The sequence below is a fragment of the Bubalus bubalis genome, chromosome 2, assembly GCF_019923935.1.
Source record: "Bubalus bubalis isolate 160015118507 breed Murrah chromosome 2, NDDB_SH_1, whole genome shotgun sequence".
NCBI classification, from domain to species: domain Eukaryota; kingdom Metazoa; phylum Chordata; class Mammalia; order Artiodactyla; family Bovidae; genus Bubalus; species Bubalus bubalis.
This window is the reverse complement of record NC_059158.1, coordinates 23268928-23288782: the sequence shown is the minus strand read 5'-3', so window position 1 is coordinate 23288782 and position 19855 is coordinate 23268928. Positions and strand designations below refer to the sequence as shown.

The window sequence follows — 19855 nt, the reverse complement described above, 5'->3', positions numbered from 1 at the left end:
TTTCCAACTAAACATTTCTACAATAGCACTTTTACCATTTAAGATATGTTCTTTCAGTTGGTTTGATTTATATACTGCCTTGGAAACAGATACACAAATCAAAAGAGACTTTCTATGTTATGTAGCCCACCAAGTACAGTACTTGAACTCTCTATGGTCCACTTTGAAAGCTGATCCCATTACTTCATTTGCCACATTACATCTTCAACCCTTGCCTCTGGTTTCTCTAACCTTTACTCTGTAAGTGATGCCCTTAGAAATATTCATTCTGGATGTTTGGGGCTGGTGCACTGGGATGACCCAGTTGGATGGTGTAGGGAGGGAGGAGGGAGGAGGGTTCAGGATGTGGAGCACATGTATACCTGTGGCGGATTCGTTTTGATGTTTGGCAAAACTAATACAGTGTTTGAGGATTAAAAATAAAATTAAAAAAAAAATAAAAAAAAAGAAATATTCATTCTATCCAATGTTATTGGTAGGTGGATGGGAAATAACAAAGAATTTTAGGGCCTCGGAATACTCTGATGTACCAGCTAAAGGCAATGCATTTAGGAGCTGAGCATTATCAATCTTCATTTCTCTTGGGACCAGAAAGAGTTTGGCCTCAAAAGAAATCTTTCTGGCCTTAGAGACTCAGTTCCCAAAGTTACTCATTAGTGAAAAACCTAGAGGAATTTTCTGTTGAGAAAGTTTCCTATAGATAGGGTTGAGGATGAAAATTAACAATTAAACAGAAGCCTAACATTGATTTGGAAGTAACTTAGAAAAATTACTTAAAATGCAAAACTTCTACTATTCACTGCTCTGTCTCCTTATGTAAGAATAACTTGAAGAGACTGATATACAGCTACAATATATCATATGTGTTCTTTTATTTGTAGTGGTCGGAACTTTTGTCGTAAAATATATTGAAGTTTATAAAATTATTTCCATAGATCTATTGATAAAGTCATCTCAGTTGAGACCTGAAATATATTAAATGGATTTAGTGCCTCCCTGCTATACTCTTCCCAATTTCTGGACCACAGAATAATGCAGCTTAATTAAATGTGTTTAAACGTCTGTATTTTGGGTAACAGTGTGTCATGCAGCCGTAGGTAACCATGTGCTCCTCTATAGTTTAGTCTCTATGAAGGTTAGATTATGTAAAAAATTCTGATCCATAGAAATTCTGGTCTGAGATAGTTCAGGGTTAAGATGCCTTCTCCCCAAACACTTTCTTTTATAAACAAAACTGGAATTGTCACTGTTTTGTCACTGAAACAAAACTGGACCAAAGAAGGTAGAGTTGGAGAACCATGTGAGTAAGATTAGAACCAAATTCTTTGGATCTACAAAAGTGAATGTAAACATTGTGAACGATCAGTCCGTAACCTCAAAATATCCTCCTATATTCTTACCTGTATTTATCTCTATTTTACTTATTTATTATTATAATTTTTAATCTGTGGTTGTGCTGCCCAGCTTGTGGAATCTTAGTTCCCTAACCAGGGATTGAACCCCAGCACTTGGCAGTGGAAGTGCATAGCCCTAACCACTCCAGGGACACCAGGAAATCCTGTATCTCTAATAGTTGTAAGTGCTGGCACTCCCCATGGTTTCAGGTCCACTGACTCTTCTAAGAACTTCTAAGAAAGTGAGGAACACAGTAATTCTTGTCTATTAACTCCAAAAATACTTCAGCAATTACTATTTAATAGTTTTCATTTGGTATAAGGTTAATGACAGGTCAGGAAACCAAGAGAAATTTTGGATGAGTTCTTCATATTTCACTGATATTACATCATATTATATCACACTGTAATCTGTGAAAGTAAATATAGACATAAAAAAGAAAATATATTAAAAGGAAAAGTCTTGAAACTCATTTTCAAGAGACCAAAAACTGAGGGGAAAATATACCAATGGGCAAGAAAGGTATTCCCAAGACATTTTTTTTAAGCTGCCTCCACTTATAACAATATTTTACAATTATTTTTGACAGGTGGTCCAATTGACTTATAAAGCATATTTGGAGTCAGAGTTCACAAAATTCTTTAGATAAACCATTGGTTATTTTATCTCTGTTAATGAATACTCAAAATATGTTTTACTTTAAGTACTTACTTGCTTCTGGATTGGAGAAAAAGAAATCATGACATATATGATTTATCACTTAAAAATATCCTTTGGCTCATATGTGAGTTACCATTTATTTTTCCGGTTGAGTAATCAGGGCCATTAATTCAATACCTTAAAATATTACAGCATAAGACTTTTATTTTTCACATTTTGATAGATAAACTTACAGGGAACACACAGGTAAACAGACCTAAATACTATTCAACTACAGAGCACATGGGTAACTAAGACAAATTTCTGTATCTAATTTTATTCAAGAACACAAAAGAATACATAACAAATCAGTTTCATCAATTGATATCCCCCAAACAGAATCAGCATTAAGATTCCATGTCTGTTTGTTTAAGTTTCCATTATATTATCTAGAAATGCATTATTTAACAAAATATACTGGACTTACTAATTTACATTTCCTTTATATTCTTCCTTCTGTTTTTACAAATGGTAAACAATTAGAAAAGTGGTAGAACTTCACATGTCAATTTTCTCATTGCCCCTTTATATTTATGCCTCAGAAGAATTCTCTAGACTTCAGGTCAGAATCTTCTACTGATCGCTTTCCTTAAGGCCCCCTTCACTTCCTTGTTCCTCAAAGTATAGATCAGTGGATTTAGTACAGGAGTGACCACGCTGTACATAATGGCAATGATCTGTTCCTGCTCCACAGAGCTACCTGTGGCAGGACGAATATAAGTGAAAACTACAGGAGCAAAGAAAAGAACAAATACCATGAAGTGGGAGACACAAGTAGACAGTGCTTTATGGAGCATGCTGCAAGAATGGCTCTTGAAAAAAAGATAGATAATAGTAGGAATAGGATAGAAGTGTTAGAAAAAATGGGCCAATGGCAAAGGTCCCCATGACAGTATTGAGCAGCCACTCATTGAGCTCAGTGTTCCTGCAGGCCAACTCCAACAATGGCTTAACATCACAGAAGAAGTGATGGATATGGTTGGAACCACAGAAGTTTAAGCGAGAGTCATTACTGAGTGCAGCAGGACATGGAAAAACCCAATAATCCAGACAGTGATAGCCATCTGGACACAGACCTGATGACTCATGCTAAGAGGGTAACGAAGTGGTTTGCAGATAGCCACAAAGCAGTCAAAACCCATCATGGCCAGCAACATGGACTCAGTGCTGCCCAGGAAGTGGAAGAAATGAAGCTGGCTTATGCATCCTAAGAAAGAAATTGTTTTGTGTGTAGAGAGGAAGTTCTCCAGCATCTTTGGCAGAGTCACTGTGGAGTAGCAGATATCTAGACATGACAGGTTTCCCAGGAAAAAATACATAGGAGAATGGAGTCTTGGATCAGAGGTGACAACCATCAGGATGGCTGCATTCCCGGCCACATTGACAATGTAAGTTTCAAGGAAAGTCACAAAGAGAACAGGCTGCAGTACTTGGATGTCTGTCACACCCAGGAGGAGAAATTCAGTGACTGAGGTCTGATTCAGCATCACTTGAAAGAAAAGACAAAATAACATATGGAATGCGATCTCTGATGGGAACAGAGTCCCACAGCTGAGGATTTTCCCATCTAGACAATAAAGTTTTTGAGGAACATTGCTATTTAAATAAGGTCACGTGTTGGTTATGCACTGTTACTCAAACAGTTTAAGAATTAGATTTATCATTAATATTTTTCTTACTTCCAGGAAAGAAAAATGCCAGACTTTCTTTATCATCTTCTCTGATACAACTTGCTTTTATCATCCTAAATCAACTCCAAAACACATAAAATTTTTAAGCACTCCACCACAGTGCTATCTTTTGACCTAGGAAGAAACCATCTGAAGTTTTTGCTTAAGAAAAATAGACAATGAGAGAATAATAAGAGCTATAAGGAAATCTGAATCGAGATGCAGACATTGGAACACTTCCTATAAAAAGGAATCATTCAAAGTTTGGGAAATCTATGAAAGGAGAAAGATTTGATTTGACTACAATAAAAAAGTGAATCAACTAGGGAACATTTCCAGAGATCCCCTGGGATTATCACTTTTGGCGCTAGAGAAAATTTTGAGAAATTATCTAACTTTTATTACATCTTTGTTGCAGCCTGGCAGGGCAGAGATCAGAACCTGCCCCATGACAGGAGGGTGCGGCAAACTGCGCCCCTGAGATTGTCCTAGTAAGCATGCCCGACAGACATATGTGGAGCTGGCCGTGCTGTCTGCTCCGTTTCACTGGCTGCCCCTGTGTCCGTCCTCATGGAAACCAAGCAAGATGTTCCTGATTAACAGCAGAGCCTTAATTTTACTTCCTCTTGATGGTGCGCTGATCAGACTCCCCAGTATAGCTATTTCCTAATGATCTCATGTGACTTCTGCCTATAAAAGTGAGGGCTGAAAGGAGCCATTTTGTCTTCCTGCCATGGAGAGCAGGAGGGCCTCCTAACTCCCCGCTTGCCAAATTATATATATCTGTGTTTTCATTACATGCCCCCCCACTCCCGGGTTTCAGGTCTTTCTCACCTGCTGTGCTGGACGCTGCACATCTTTTTTGTAAAGATGGCTTCGGGAATTCAGAGTAGCCTTCCTTGATAGCCATGTATATTTTGTATACTGTTAAACTTTATCACTCCTGATCAAGATACACATATGTCAAACGTCGTTTTTGATTCTCTACTTGCAAAACAAAATTATATAAAAAAAATTCACTTGCGGGCAAAATCTTCCCCTAAGATTTAAAGAAAATAACAATGAGATTTTTCTGTACCAATTATTTATTTCACTGCATCTTGAATATTTATCGATTACATATTTACTTTGGAGACTATCTAGAGATATGGCAATAAAAATGTAGGCAACAAAGAGTCTTCATAATCCACAAAGACAAGTTTCATGGTAAGATAGGAAACAGGTCTAAATCCTTGACTTGTACATTTAATACAGGCAAGAAGACAGAGGATATGGGCAACTCCCTAGCCTGTCTTCTGGTTCATTCTCCTACCTGATTGACTGTTCAAATTCATAGCTAAGAAGGCTTATCAGATTGACACTTCGGAAAAGTAAATAGTAGAAAAATTTTTGAAAAATAAAGAGTAGAAAAATATTTAATGTGATAGTTTATACTGGAATTACAGCATAAGCTCTTCATCTTCTGAAATCTCTTCTTTCTGAAATTCTGCCTGTCTTTTATGATCCACAGATCTTGAGATATTCAAAGCCTGAGAGAGAGTGTCCCTGGGGTTTGGGAGGATTATTGAAAGAATAAACAAATTACCTTTCTATACCTGCAATATAAGAGAATTCTCCTTGGGGAATTCCGATTTTGAGTTCCATTTTTTTCTTTATTTTCCTTCCTTCCTCTGTTTCTTTCTTAGTTTCATAACCACAGACAATAGAGTTCTCAAGGGCCTCAGGATTTCTTTAATTACCTTTCATTTCCTGGGACAGAGATTTGGATACACTTTCTCATGTTGAGGACTTCCATGGAAAAATGGAAGGAAATCGGGCAATGACAGTTAAGGAATGAGGGCCAGTCAGATCCCATTGATCCATACAGAAAATTGATTATCATTAAAATATTTTACTCATTTATTCCTGTGATTCTATGGAAAACAAAAAAGAGGACTAGGAAGAAGTAGTATTGCTTTTGTGCCTTCTAAATCTGAGTATTCACCGCTGGTAGTAACATTTAAATATTTTCTTTAATTTTGGGATCCCCAAAGCTCACATTTATCTCTAAGAGACTGAGGCTGGTCTCTCCAATGTGTATCTTCACTTATTGCTGTACCCTTTAGGTAACAATATTCTTTCTGCTTCATCCAAGGAATACCTATATGCAATGTGACATGGATCCAAGCATTCTAATTATTGTTGTAAATGCCATGTACTTTGTCCATCTATCACAGTTCATTTTTGTTACCTTGCATCTCATTATATATTCATTACAATAATTGCTTGTTATAGTATGCCATGAATATAATACAAATAAATAATTATTGTGTGCTCATTGTTTAAGTTATTGTTCTGATTTCACTTGTTTGTATTTCTGTCCTTCCTTGACAATCTCTACATATTTAAAGGGATGCCAAAATTGCTGGAAGACTCCATCACTGCTCACAAAGCAATTTCCTTCTTCAGATGGGTAAGCCAGCTTCATTTCTTCCACTCCCCAGTGACATGGGGACTTCAGGTAGGTGGCAAAGAGCGAGCTATAGAAGAGGATGACCATGGAGAGGTGGGAGGTGCATGTGGCCAGGGCTTTCTTTTTCCCCTGTGCTGATGGAACCCAAGCTACAGCAAGGAATATATGGGCATAAGAGCTTATGATGCAGAAGAGAGGGCTGATACCTCAGAGCCCTGTCAGAACCATCATCAGGTCCTCATTGAGGTGGGCATCAGAGCAGGAAAGCCTTAAAAGAGGTTTAAAATCACACAGAAAATGAAGCATCTCTAGATTAGTATAGAATGATAGGTTAGCATCAAGATTTGGGTCAAAGAGTCGGAGTGGGCCACTCCCCATGACCCACCCACCAGCAGCCCACATCTGCAAGGAGTCATTAGGAAGAGACACTGATGTATAGAACAGTCTTATGGACTCTGTGGGAGAGGGAGAGGGTGGGAAGATCTGGGAGAATGGCATTGAAACATGTAAAATATCATGTATGAAATGAGTTGCCAGTCCAGGTTCGATGCACGATACTGGATGCTTGGGGCTGGTGCACTGGGACGACCCAGAGGGATGGAATGGGGAGGGAGGAGGGAGGAGGGTTCAGGATGGGGAACACATGTAAACCTGTGGCGGATTCATTTTGATATTTGGCAAATCTAATACAGTTATGTAAAGTTTAAAAATAAAATAAAATTTAAAAAAAAAAAAAAAAAAAAAAAAAAAGGAGTGCATAGTGCAGAGGATGGCAGATGGCAGCGTAGTGGTTGATAGCCACTGCAGTCAAAAGCAGGTTGTCCATATCAATAAACTGCAATGAAATATAATTGGGCCAGAGAGAGAGAGAGATTGATCTCTACCACATGGATCGCTTCTCAGTGTTACGTGGTAGCCTGAATGGGAGGAGAGTTTGGGGAAGAATGAATACAGATATATGTATGGCTGAGTCCCTTGCTGTCTACCTGAAACCTACATAACATTGTTAATCGGCTATACTCCCAATAAAAATAAAACTTTAAAAAAAAAGTGAAAGTTGTTCAGTCGTGTCCTACTCTTTGCGATCCCATGGACTATATAGTCCATGGAATTCTCCAGGTCAGAATACTGGAGTGGGTAGCCTTTCCCTTCTCCAGGGGATCTTCTCCAACCCAGAGATTGAACCCTGGTCTCCCGCATTGTGGGCAGGTTGTTAACCAGCTGAGCCAGAAGCGAAGCCTGAGAATATTGGAGTGGGTAGCCTATCCCTTCTCCAGCACATCTTCCCAACGCAGGGGTAAAACCGGGGTCTCCTGCATTGCAGGCGCATTGTTTACCTACTGAGCTATGAGGGAAGCCTAAAAAAAATAATAAAAAATAAATAGAAATAAATAAAAAGAAAAAGGAAAGGTAATATAATAATATAATTCTCTGTGCTACACAAGGTATCCTTGTTGCTTATCCATTAAAAAAGAAAAGAGATAAGCAACCAGGATACATTGTGCAGCAGATAGAATAATAGTGATTATCCTGTAATAACTTTTAATGGAGCATGATCTGTAAAAATAATGAATGACTATGCTGTACACTTGATAGCAGGATAATATTGTAAATAAACCATAATTCAATTTTAAAAAGATAAAAGTAATTAAACTTGCTAAGAAACTAGATCTCAATTGTTCCCACAGTTACTCATTAGAGAAAAACCTGGAGACATTTTTTCTTGAGAAAATTTCCTATAGACAGGATTGAGGAATAAAATCAACAATTAAGTAGAAGCCAAATATTGATTTGGAAATAAAATTAGAAAGATTACTTAAAACTTGACAATTTCTGCCTCATTACTGCCCTGTCTCCTTAAGTAAGAATAGTTGGAAGAGACTGACATACAGGCATAAACTGTTATATATGTCCTTTTATTTTTATTGTTCTGAGAATTTCTGTCATGAAAATATATCACAGTTGATCAAATTATTTTCCTACATCTATTAATAAAGTCATCTCAGTTGAGACCTGTAACGTCATTAAACAGAGTCAGTGCTTCCCTGCTGTACTCTTCCCAATTTCTGGATCACAGAATAATGAGGTTGAATTAAATAAGTGTTTAACCTTCTGTGTTTAGGGTGACAGTGTATCATGCAGCTATAGGTAATCATGTGCTCCTCTATAGTTTACAGCCTCCATGTAGGTTGGATTATGTCAAAGATTTTGTTCAACAGAACTTCTGAGACAGTCCAGAGTGTAAGATATCTTGCCCCCACATACAGTCTTTTATTAACAAAACTGAAATTAAGAGGCCAAAGAAGGTAGAGTTGGAAGATAGAAGAAACATGTGAGTACGATCAGAACCAAATTCTTTGGATTTACAAAAGTGAATGTAAACAATTTGAATAGTCTATCAGCTCAAAATATTCTTTTACAGTCTCACTTGTCTGTATCTCTATTTAATATATTTATTTTTGGCTGTGCTGCCTGGCTCTGTGGTATCTTAGTTTCCTAACCAGGGATTGAACCCAGACCCTCGAGAGTGAAAGTGCAGACTCTTCACCACTGAACTGCCTCAGCATTCTGTATCTCTAAATAGTTTTCAGTGCTGGCCCCCACCATGGTTTCAGGTCCAGTGGCATTTCTAGGAACTTGGAAAGTGAGGAACATAGTAATTCTTGTCAATTAGCTCCAAAAATACTTCTGCAATTACTATTTAATAGTTTTCACTTGGTATAAGTTTGGTGACAGATAAGAAAAACAAGAAAAAAACTTTTTATGAATTCTTCATATTTCATTGGAGGAGGCAATGGCAACCCACTCCAGTACTCTTGCCTGGAAAATCCCATGGATGGTAGAGCCTGGTAGGCTGCAGTCTTTGGGGTCACTAAGAGTTGGACACGACGGAGCGGCTTCATTTTCCCTTTTCACTTTCATGCCCTGGAGAAGGAAATGGCAACCCACTTCAGCGTTCTTGCCTGGAGAATCCCAGGGATAGGGGAGCCTAGTTGGCTGCTGTCTATGGGGTCACACAGAGTCAGACACGACTGAAGCGACTTAGCAGCAGCAGCAGCGTATTTCATTGGTATTACATCATAATATATCATGTTACAGTCTGTGAAAATAAGTATAGAAATCAAAAAACTAAAAAAGGAAGAATTTTGAAACTCAATTTTCCATGACCAGAAATTGAGGGGAAAATAACATAATAATGAACTAGAAAGATATTCCTGAAATTTTTTTCAAGCTGACTTCACCTTGAACAATATTTTACAGTCATCTTTGACAGGTTATTCAATTGAATTATGAAATATCTTTGGAGTCAGAGTTCACAAAACTCTTTAGATAAACCATTAGTTACACTGTCTATATTAATTAGAACTCAGACTACTGTTTATTTTAATTACTTGCCTCTCTGCTTAGAGAAAAAGAAATCATGACATGCTGCTTAAAAATGTCCTTTAACTCATATGTGAGTTTACATTTACTTTCTTGTGGAGTCCATGGCCCTAAATTAAAATCCTTAAAGTGTAGCAGTTTAAGAAAACAGTTTAATTTAAAGTGTAATAATTTTTAAAAATTATTTTATTTTTTTGGCTGTGCCATGCAACATGTGGGATCTTAATTTCCTGATTAGGGACTAAACCTATATCTTCTGCACTGGGAGATTGGAGTCTTAACCACTGGGCCACCAGAGAAGTCCCTGAAACAGTATAATTGTATTATTCACATTATGATATGTTAACTTGCAGGGAACACATAGGTAAACATACTTAAGTCCTATCCAACTATATGACGTATGAGTAAATGAGGCAAATTTCTGTCTCTGATTTTATTCAAGAACACAAGAAATAGATAACAAATCATTTTTGTCAACTGATATCTCCAAAACAAATTCAACAATCAAATTCAATGTTCAGTATCCCATTTATTCAAGTTTTCCTTATATTATATAGGCATGCATTGTTTAACATGACTTACTGGACTTTTCCATTTATTATTCTTTTAGACAGTTCCTTTAGTTTCACAGATAGTAAACACTCCACCAAGCAGTATAATTCCATATCTCCAGTTTCTCATTGCCTGTTGATTTATGCCTGAGAAAATTCTCTAGATTTCTTCAAGTCATTGACTCCTTGAAATCACCCTCCTCAAGGCCCTCTTTACTTCCTTGTTCCGCAAAGTATAGATCAGTGGATTTAGCACAGGAGTGACCCCATTGAACATAAGGACACTGATCTGATCCTGGTCCATGGAGCTACTGGAGGCAGGATGAATGTAAACAAAAACACCAGGGACGTGGAAAAGAACAACTACCACGAAGTGGGAGGCACACGTAGACAGTGCTTTACGAAGCATTCTGCAAGAATGGGTCTTGAAGAAAAGATAGACAATAATATAGAAATAGGACAGGAATGTTAGAAAGCATGCACCCGTGGCAATGGTGCCTGTGACATTATTGACCAGCCACCAGTTGAGCTCAGTGTTGCCACAGGCCAACTTGAGCAATGGCTTAACATCACAGAAGAAGTGATTAATCTGGTTGGAATCACAGAAGTTTAAGCGAGAGGTCATTACTGAGTGCAGCAGGGCATGGAAAAAACCAATGATCCAAACAGCGACAGCCATCTGGATACAGACTTGATGATTCATGATAAGAGTATAATGAAGTGGTTTGCAGATAGCCACAAAGCGGTCAAAGCCCATCACAGCCAGCAACATGGCCTCTGTGCTGCCCATGAAGTGGAAGAAATGAAGCTGGCTTATGCAGCCCAAGAAAGAAATTGCTTTGTGTGTAGAGAGGAAGTTCTCCAGCATCTTTGGCAGACTCACTGTGGAGAAGCAGATATCTATACATGCCAGGTTTCCCAGGAAAAAATACATAGGAGAATGGAGTCTTGGATCAGAGATGACAACCATCAGGATGGCTCCATTCCCAGCCACATTGACAATGTAAATTGCAAGGAAAAGCACAAAGAGAACAGGCTGCAGTACTTGGATGTCTGTCACTGGCAGGAGGAGAAATTCAGTGACTGATGTTCGATTCAGCATCACTTGAAAGAAAAGACAGAATAACATGGAATGCGATCTCTGATGGGAACCGGAGTCCTCCTGCTGAGAATTTTCTCACCCAGACAATAATATTTTGAGAGAGAGCATTGCTATTTAAATAGTCCCAGCATCACAGGTTGTACAATGTTTGGACCACTAGATTATTAAATATTGAAGTTACATGGTGTTTGTGGACCGTTACTCAAACACTTTTAAAAATTAGATTTATCAATATTTTTCTTTCTTCCAGGGATTCAGAGCATGTTGCCAGCCTACCGTCTTCTCTAATAACACTTGTGTTTTATCACCCTAAGGTCTAACAGAGTCAGTTTTTAAATAGTCCTCTACGCTGCTTTTTCTTAACAAAGTAAGAACTCATTTGATGTACTTAAGAGAAATCAACAAAGAGAGAACAGTAAGAGCTCTAAGGAAATTGAAATAGAAATGCAAACCATGGAATGCTTTCTGTAAAAAGGAAACATTTTAAATTTGGGAAATCCTTGAAAGGAGAAGAAACAGATTTGATGTGACTAGAATTAAAAAGTGAATTCAGTAGGGAACATTTCTAGCAATCCCATGGGATTCTCACCCTTATAGCTAGAAAAAATTTTGAGTAAATATCTAACCATTATTTCACCTTTATTGAAGGCTGGCTTCCAGGTATTCAGAGTAGCTTTCCTTGATAACCATATATTTTTGTATATTATTAAACTTTATCACTCCTGCTTAAGAGAAGCATGATATGCCAAATACCATTTTTGTTTCTCTACCCTCAAAACAAAATTGTTTCAAAAATCTTTGGGGAAGAGAACCGTTTCCTAACATCTAAAGATAATAGTATCAGACTTTATGTACCAAATGATTTATTTCACTGCATCCTGAATATTTAAAGATCACATATTTACTCTGGAGAACACTTAGAGAAAGGCAATAAAAATGTAGGCAGTAAAGAGCCTTCATAATCCACAAACACAATGGGGAGTCCATCATAGGATAGGAAACTAGCCCTAAATCCTGGGTATTCAACTTTAATACTAGCAAGAAGATAGACAATAAGTGCAACTCCCCAGCCTGTCTCCTGGCTCATTCTCCTACCTGTTTGAGTGTTCAGTTTCACCACTAAGAAAGCTTACCAGGTTGACACTCCTGTAAAGTAAATAATAGAAAAACATTAAGAAAAATAAAGAGTAAAAATATATTTGAAGTGACAACTTATATTGGGACCAAGTATATAAGCTCTTCATCTTCCAAAACCTCTTCTTTCTGAAATTGTGCCTGTCTTTTATGTTCCACAGATCTTCAGACAAACCCTGAGAGAGAATATCCCTGGGGTTTGGGAGGCTCTTTCTATACCTGCAGTATGAGAGAATTCTCCTTGGGGATCTCCTATCTTGAGTTCCATTTTTGTTTTTTTACATCATTCCTACTTTCTTTCCTTACTGTACTTCTTTCTTATTTTAAGAATCACAGACAGTATAGGTCTCAATGGCCTACGTTTTCTTTTTTTTCCCCCAAACTTTAAACTTTCTATTTTTAATTGGAGTATAGCCAATTAACAATGTTGTGGTAGTTTCACATGAAGAGTGAAGGGACTCAGGTCATACAAATAAATGTATCCATTCTTCTCTTCCAAATTCCCCTCGCATCCTGGCCAGCACATAACACTGAGAGAGTTCCATGTGCCATGCAATAGGTTCTTGTTGGTTATACATTTTAAATATAGCAGTGTGTACACAACCATACCAAAGTCCCTAACTATCCCTTCCCCTGGCACCTGTAAGTTCATTTTCTAAGTTTGTGAGTCTCTTTCTGTTCCAGAAGTAGCTTCATTTGTATCATTTCTTTGAGAGTCCACATACAAGGGATGTCATATGATACTTCTCATTCTCTGACTTACTTCACTTAGTATCGCTCTCTCTAAAATTATCTTTCACTTCCTGGGACAGAGGTATGGATACACTTTCTCATCTTGGGGACTGCTCTGGGAGAATTCTATATAAAATGGAAGAAAATTGGGCCATGACAGTTAAGGAATGAGCGCCAGTCACATCCTATTGATCTGCACAGAAAGATGATTATCATTTAGGTATTCTACTCATTTATTACTGTGGTTCTATGGAATATAAAAGAGGGGAATGAGGAGAAGCGGTAATGCTTTTGTTCCTTCTGAGTCTGACACGTCACTGTTGGTGTTTTTTAAAAAAATTTGATTTGTTTATTTTTGGCGCACTGAGTCTTCACTGCTGTGCACGGCCTTTCTCCAGCTGTGGTGAGCCCAGGCTACTCCCTCGTTGTGGTGCACGGGCTACTCATTGTGGTGGCTTCTCAGGTTGCAGAGCATGGACTCTAGAGGATGCGGGCTTCAGTAGTTGTGGTTCGCAGGCTCTACAGCTTGGGATCAAGAGTTGTGGCACAAGGGATTAGCTGCTCAGCAGCATATAAGATCTTCCCGGACCAGTAATCTAACCTGTGTCCCCTGCATTGGCAGGCAGATTCTTAACCACTGGAACACCAGGACTCTCCTACTGTTGGTATTAACACTCAAATATTTTCTTTTATTTTGGTGTCCCAGACCTCACACTTCTCCCTAGGAGAATGAGGCTGATATCGCCAATGTGTGTCTTCTTCACTTCTTGCTCTCTGCTTTAGTAGTAGTATTGTATCTGCTTCATCCAAGGAATATCTATATGCAATCCAACATCTATCCAAGCTTTCTAATTGCCATTACAAATGCAATGTACTTTGTCCACCTTTCAGTTGTGTTTCATTTTTGCCGAAGTTCATAATATATTCATCAAATTAATAATTTCTTAATTATTAATTTCATCAGCAGCTTAACAGGCTCACTGTCTCTCTTACTCTATTACTAATGCCCATGCCATCAGCATCCATGCCATCGGCATCTGAAACACATTTTGAAAAGATAAATGTATACATATAGCTGATTCATGTGGCTGTACAGCAGAAAGTAATACAACATTGTAAAGCAATTATACTCCAATAATAAAAAAAACTGCATTCAGGAGAGCCACCATGGTGACTCCTTTCCAGTCTCCTTGGCTGGTTACTGCTCTTCCTCCTTATTATCCACTTTTGTGCATCTCCTCTTCTCTGTCTTCTAGTTCTGTGCTTTATATATCTATAAACAGATAACTCTCAAGTTATACTTCTAATTTCAACTTATTTTCCTAACTCTGGCTTATATATTTAACTTCCAACTAGGCAGTTCTACAGTAGCTGTCTTAACCATTAAGATATTTTCTTCCAGCTGGCTTGATTTACACTCTACATTGGAAACAGATACACAAATCAAATAGACTGTCAACCTTATGCAGTCCACCAAGTGCAGAACTTGAATTCTCTGTAGTCCACTTTGAAAGCTGATCCTCTTACTCCATTTGCCAAATGACAGCTTCAACACTTGCCTCTGGCTACCCCAATCTCTATAAACAATGACTTTGGAATTCTCCATTCTATCCAATGATACTGGTGAGTAGATGGAAATAGCAAAGGAGCCAGGGCCTTGGAATACACTGATGAGACCAGGTAAAAATAATGTAGTTTAGAAGCTGGGCATTATCAAGCTTTATCTCTCTTGAACCAGAAGGATTTTGAGGAAGAAATCATTTTGGCCTTAGAGATCAGTTCCCAGAGTTACTCATTAGAGAAAAATCTGGAGGAATTTTTTCTTGAGAAAATTTCCTATAGATAGGGCTGAGGAATAAAATCAATAAACAGAAGTCTAACACTGATTTGGACATAAAATCAGAAAGATTACTTAAAACTCACAATTTCTGTTTAGTCACTGCTGTGCCTCCTTATATAAGAATAGCTCAAAGAGACTGTCATACGGTCATAACACATTATATGTGTCTTTTAATTTTTATTGTTCTGAGAACATTTGTCATACAAATACACTGAAGTTTAACAAATTATTTCATTCATCTGTTGATAAAGTCATCTCAGTTGAGTCCTGAAACATTAAATAGAGTCAGTGCTTTTCTGTTGTACTTTCCCCAATTTCTGAATCACCGAATAATGCAGTTTAATTAAATAGGTGTTTAACCATCTGTGTTTAGGGTGACAGCGTGTCATAGAGCAATAGGTAACCATGTGCTCCTCTACAGTTTACAGCCTCTACAAAGCTTGGATTATGTCAAAAATTCTGTTCAATAGAAATTCTGTCTGAGATAGTGCAGGATGTAAGATGCCTTCTCCCACACATATTCTTTTCTAAACAAAATTGTAATCAAGAGACCAAAGAAGGTAGAGTTGGAAGATGTCAGAACCATGTGAGTAAGGTTAGAACCAAATTTCTTGGGTTTACAAAAGTGAATGTAAAAATTTGAGCAGTCTGTCTGTGACCTCAAAATATCCTTTTATAGTCTTATCTGTCTGTATCTCTATTTTATTTATTTATATTTCCTATTTTTTATTTATTGACTGTTACCTGTTTTGTGAGAGCTTAGTTCCCCAACCAGGAATTGAGCTTGTGCCTTCGGCAGGGAGTCCTAAACACTGGACACCAGGGAATTCTGTATCTCTAAATAGTTGGAAGTATTAGCACCCACCATGGTTTCAGATTCAGCGGCACATCTAGAAAGGTAGAAAGTGAGAAACATAGTAATTCTTGTCTATTAGCCTCCAAACATACTTCAGCAATGACTATTTAATAACTTTCACTTAGTATAGCTTGGTGACAGGTAAGGAAAGCAAGACAAATTTTTGATGAATTCTTTATATTTCACTGGAATTACATCATATTATATCACATTACAACCTGTGAAAATAAGTATAGAAATCAAAGAACAAAATAAATGATAGGGAAAGTTTTGAAACTCAATATTCATGACCAAAAATTGAGGGGAAGATAACATGCTAAAAGCTAAAAATGTATTCCTGAGATTTTTTTCAAACTGACTATACTTTTACCAATATTTTACAGTAATCTTTGACAGGTTGTCAGTTGACTTATAATGCATCTTTGCAGTCAGAGTTCACAAAACTCTAGATAAATCATTGGTTACTTTACCTCTGTTAACTAGAACTAACAGCAATATTTGTTTTAATTACTTGCCTCCCTGATTAGAAAAAAAGAAATCATGACATACTGATTAAAAATGTCCTTTCACTCATGTGTGAGTTAATATTTACTTTTCCATTTTTGCCCATGATCCTAAATTCAAATCCTTAAGGTATAATGGCATAATAATTTTATTGTTTACATTATAATATGTTAACTTGTAGGAAACACACAGATAAACTGGCCTAAGTACTTTCCAGCTATACAATGAATGAGTAACTGAGGCAACTTTCTGTACCTGATTTTATTTAAGAGCACAAACATGACAGATCATTTGTATCAACCAATATCTCCCAAACAAATACAACTTTAAGATTCCATGAATAGTGCACATATGTTCAAATTTCCCTTATATTACCTAGAAATGCACTGTTTAACACAACTTACTGGGCTTTTTCATTTATTTTTTCTTTATACTATTCCTTCTGTTTCATAGGCTTCTCAGGTAGGACTAGTGGTAAAGAACCACCTGCTAATGCAGGAGACATAAGAGATGTGAGTTCAATCCCTGAGTCTGGAAGACCCCATGGAGGAGGAAACAGCAACCTACTCCAGTATTCTTGCTTGGAGAATCCCATGGACAAAGGAGCCCAATAAGGTACAGTCCAAGGGTCACAAAGAGTCAGACACAACTGAAGAAACTTAGCACACATGCACTCTGTTTTACAAAGAGTAAACAATTTGAGAAGCAGTATAAACTTGCTATGGAGAAGGCAATGGCACCCCACTCCAGTACTTTTGCCTGGAAAAGCCCATGGATGGAGGAACCTAGTAGGCTCTCCAGTTTCTCATTACCTATTTATTTATGCCTCCGAAGAGTTCTTCAGATATCTTCATATCAGAGCGTCCTTCACATCACCCTCCTCAAGGCCCCTTTTACTTCCTTGTTTCTCAAAGTATAGATCAGTGGATTTAGCACAGGAGTGACCACACTGTACATAATGGCAATGATCTGATCCTGATCCATGGAGCTACTTGAGGCAGGATGAATGTAAACAAAAACAACAGGGACGAAGAAAAGAACGACTACCAAGAAATGGGAGGCACACGTAGACAGTGCTTTATGAAGCATGCTGCAAGAATGGATCTTGAAGAAAAGATAGATAATAATATAGAAATAGGACAGGAATGTTAGAAAGAATGAGCCCATGGCAATGGTGCCTGTGACAGTATTGAGCAGCCACTCATTGAGCTCAATGTTTCCACAGGCCAACTCCAGCAATGGCTTAACATCACAGAAGAAGTGATGGATATGGTTGGAACCACAGAAGTTTAAGTGAGAGGTCATTACTGAGTGCAGCAGGGCATGGAAAAAACCAATGATCCAGACAGTGACAGCTATCTGGATACAGACTTGATGATTCATGATAAGAGTATAATGAAGTGGTTTGCAGATAGCCACAAAATGATCAAAGCCCATCACGGCCAGCAACATGGACTCTGTGCTGCCCAGGAAGTGGAAGAAATGAAGCTGGCTTATGCATCCCAAGAAAGAAATTGTTTTGTGGGTAGACAGGAAGTTCCCCAGCATCTTTGGCAGACTCACTGTGGAGTAGCAGATATCCAGACATGACAGGTTTCCCAGGAAAAAATACAGAGGAGAATGGAGTCTTGAATCAGAGATGACAACCATCAGGATAGCTCCATTTCCAGCCAAGCTGACAATGTAAGTTGCAAGGAAAATCACAAAGAGAACAGGCTGCAGTACTTGGATGTCTGTCACTCCCAGGAGGAGAAGTTCAGTGACTGAGGTTTGATTCAGCATCACTTGAAAGAAAAGAGAAAATAACATATGGGATGCTATCTCTGATGGGAACCAGTGTCCCGCAGCTGAGGGTTTTCCCATCTAGACAATAATATTTTGAGGTAGAGCGGTGGTGTTTTAAATAGTCTAAGCAGCACAGATTATACAATATTTGGACCACTAGATTATTAATTATTAACATTATATGCCATTTATGGACTGTTACTCAAACACTTTTGTTTTTTATTTGACATATCTTTTCAAATATATATATATATACATCTTTTCAAGAGAAAATCTTTTCTTTTTTCCAGGGATTCAGAGCCAATTGCCAGCCTACCATCTTTTCTGATAAAGACTTGTCTTTTATCATCCTAAGATCTAACAGAGGGTAAATTGTTAAGCTCTCCACCACACTACTGTCGCTTGACTTAGTACAAAATCATTTGAAGGGTTGTTAACCTAAGAAAAATTGACAGTGAAGGAATAATAAGAGCTATAAAGAACTCTGAATGGAGATGTAAACATTAGAGTGCTTGCTATTAAAAGGAATCGTTCAATATTTGGGAAACTCATGAAAGGAGAAGACAAAGACATGATGTGACTAGAATAAAAAAGTGAATTTAGTAGGGAACATTTCTAGAAATCCCATGAGATTATCACCTTTAAATGTCATGAGAATTTTGAGAAATTATTTGATGTTAATACACGTTTATCGAAGGCTGGCTTTAAGGAATTAAGAGTAACTTTCCTTGATAGCCATGTATATATTGTATATGGTTAAACTTAATCATTCTTGCTTATGATACACATATGCCAAGCATTGCTTTTGGTTCTCTACTTACAAAACAAAATTGTATCAAAAATTCTCTTGGGGTAAAAAACTTTTTCCTAACGTTTAAAGAAAAGAGCAATCAGACTTTCTGTACTAAATACTTATTTCACTGCATCCTGAATATTTACCAACTATATATTTACTTTGAAAAATATCTAGAGATATGGCAATAAAAATGTAGCTAGTAAAAAGTCTTCATAATCCATAAACACAATATCCATCATAAGATAGGAATTCAGCTCTAAATCCTTGGCATGTAAGTTTAATACAGGCAGGAAGACAGAAAATATGGGCAACTCTCCAGCCTGTCTCCTGGTTCATTCTCCTACCTGATTGACTGTTCAAATCCAAAGTTAAGAAGGCTTCTCAGGTTGACATTCCTTAAAAGTAAATAGTAGAAAAAATTTTAAATGAATAGAGTAGAAAAGTATTTGACATGATAACTTATATTGGAATTACAGTATAAGATCTTCATCTGCTGAAACCTCTTCTTTCTAAAATTTTGCCTGTCTTTCATGATCCACAGATATTTAGATACACAAACCCTGTGAGAGAGTGTCCCTGGGGTTTGGGAGGATTATTGAAAGAATAAACAAGTTACCTTTCTATATTTGCAATATAAGAAAATTCTCCTTGGAGGATGCCTATCTTGAGTCCCATTTTTTTTCATTGGTCCTATTTTCTTTCCTTATTATGTTTCTTTCTCAGTTTCAGAACCATAGACAGTACAGTTTCAAGAGCCTCAGGAATTCTTAAATTACCTTTCCTTTCCTGGGACAGAGAGATGGATATACTTTGTCATCCTGGGGACTTCCCTGGAAAAGCTTTGTATAAAATGCTAGGAAATTGGGCAATGACAGTTAAGGAATGAGGGCCAGTCATATCCCATGGATCCATACAGAAAGATGATTATCTTTTAAATATTCCACTAATTTTTTAC

General features: G+C 37.5%; 2 protein-coding genes and 2 pseudogenes across 2 annotated transcripts; all 4 read right to left on the bottom strand.

Annotated features, from left to right (window-relative positions):
• Positions 1-2657: 2657 nt before the first annotated feature.
• LOC112578722 lies at positions 2658-3750 on the bottom strand (annotated as a pseudogene).
• Positions 3751-5680: 1930 nt separating this feature from the next.
• Positions 5681-10195, bottom strand: LOC123464669 (annotated as a pseudogene).
• A 131-nt stretch (positions 10196-10326) lies between these two features.
• On the bottom strand, positions 10327-11429 carry LOC112578721 (olfactory receptor 12D2-like). Its single transcript, XM_025263532.3, has one exon. The coding sequence runs from the start codon at positions 11278-11280 to the stop codon at positions 10327-10329; it is 954 nt and encodes a 317-aa protein (XP_025119317.3). The 5' UTR covers positions 11281-11429.
• Positions 11430-17186: 5757 nt separating this feature from the next.
• Positions 17187-18128, bottom strand: LOC102408179 (olfactory receptor 12D2-like). Its single transcript, XM_025262488.3, has one exon. It carries the CDS (start codon positions 18126-18128, stop codon positions 17187-17189), a length of 942 nt encoding a protein of 313 aa, XP_025118273.3.
• Between the last annotated feature and the right edge of the window lie 1727 nt (positions 18129-19855).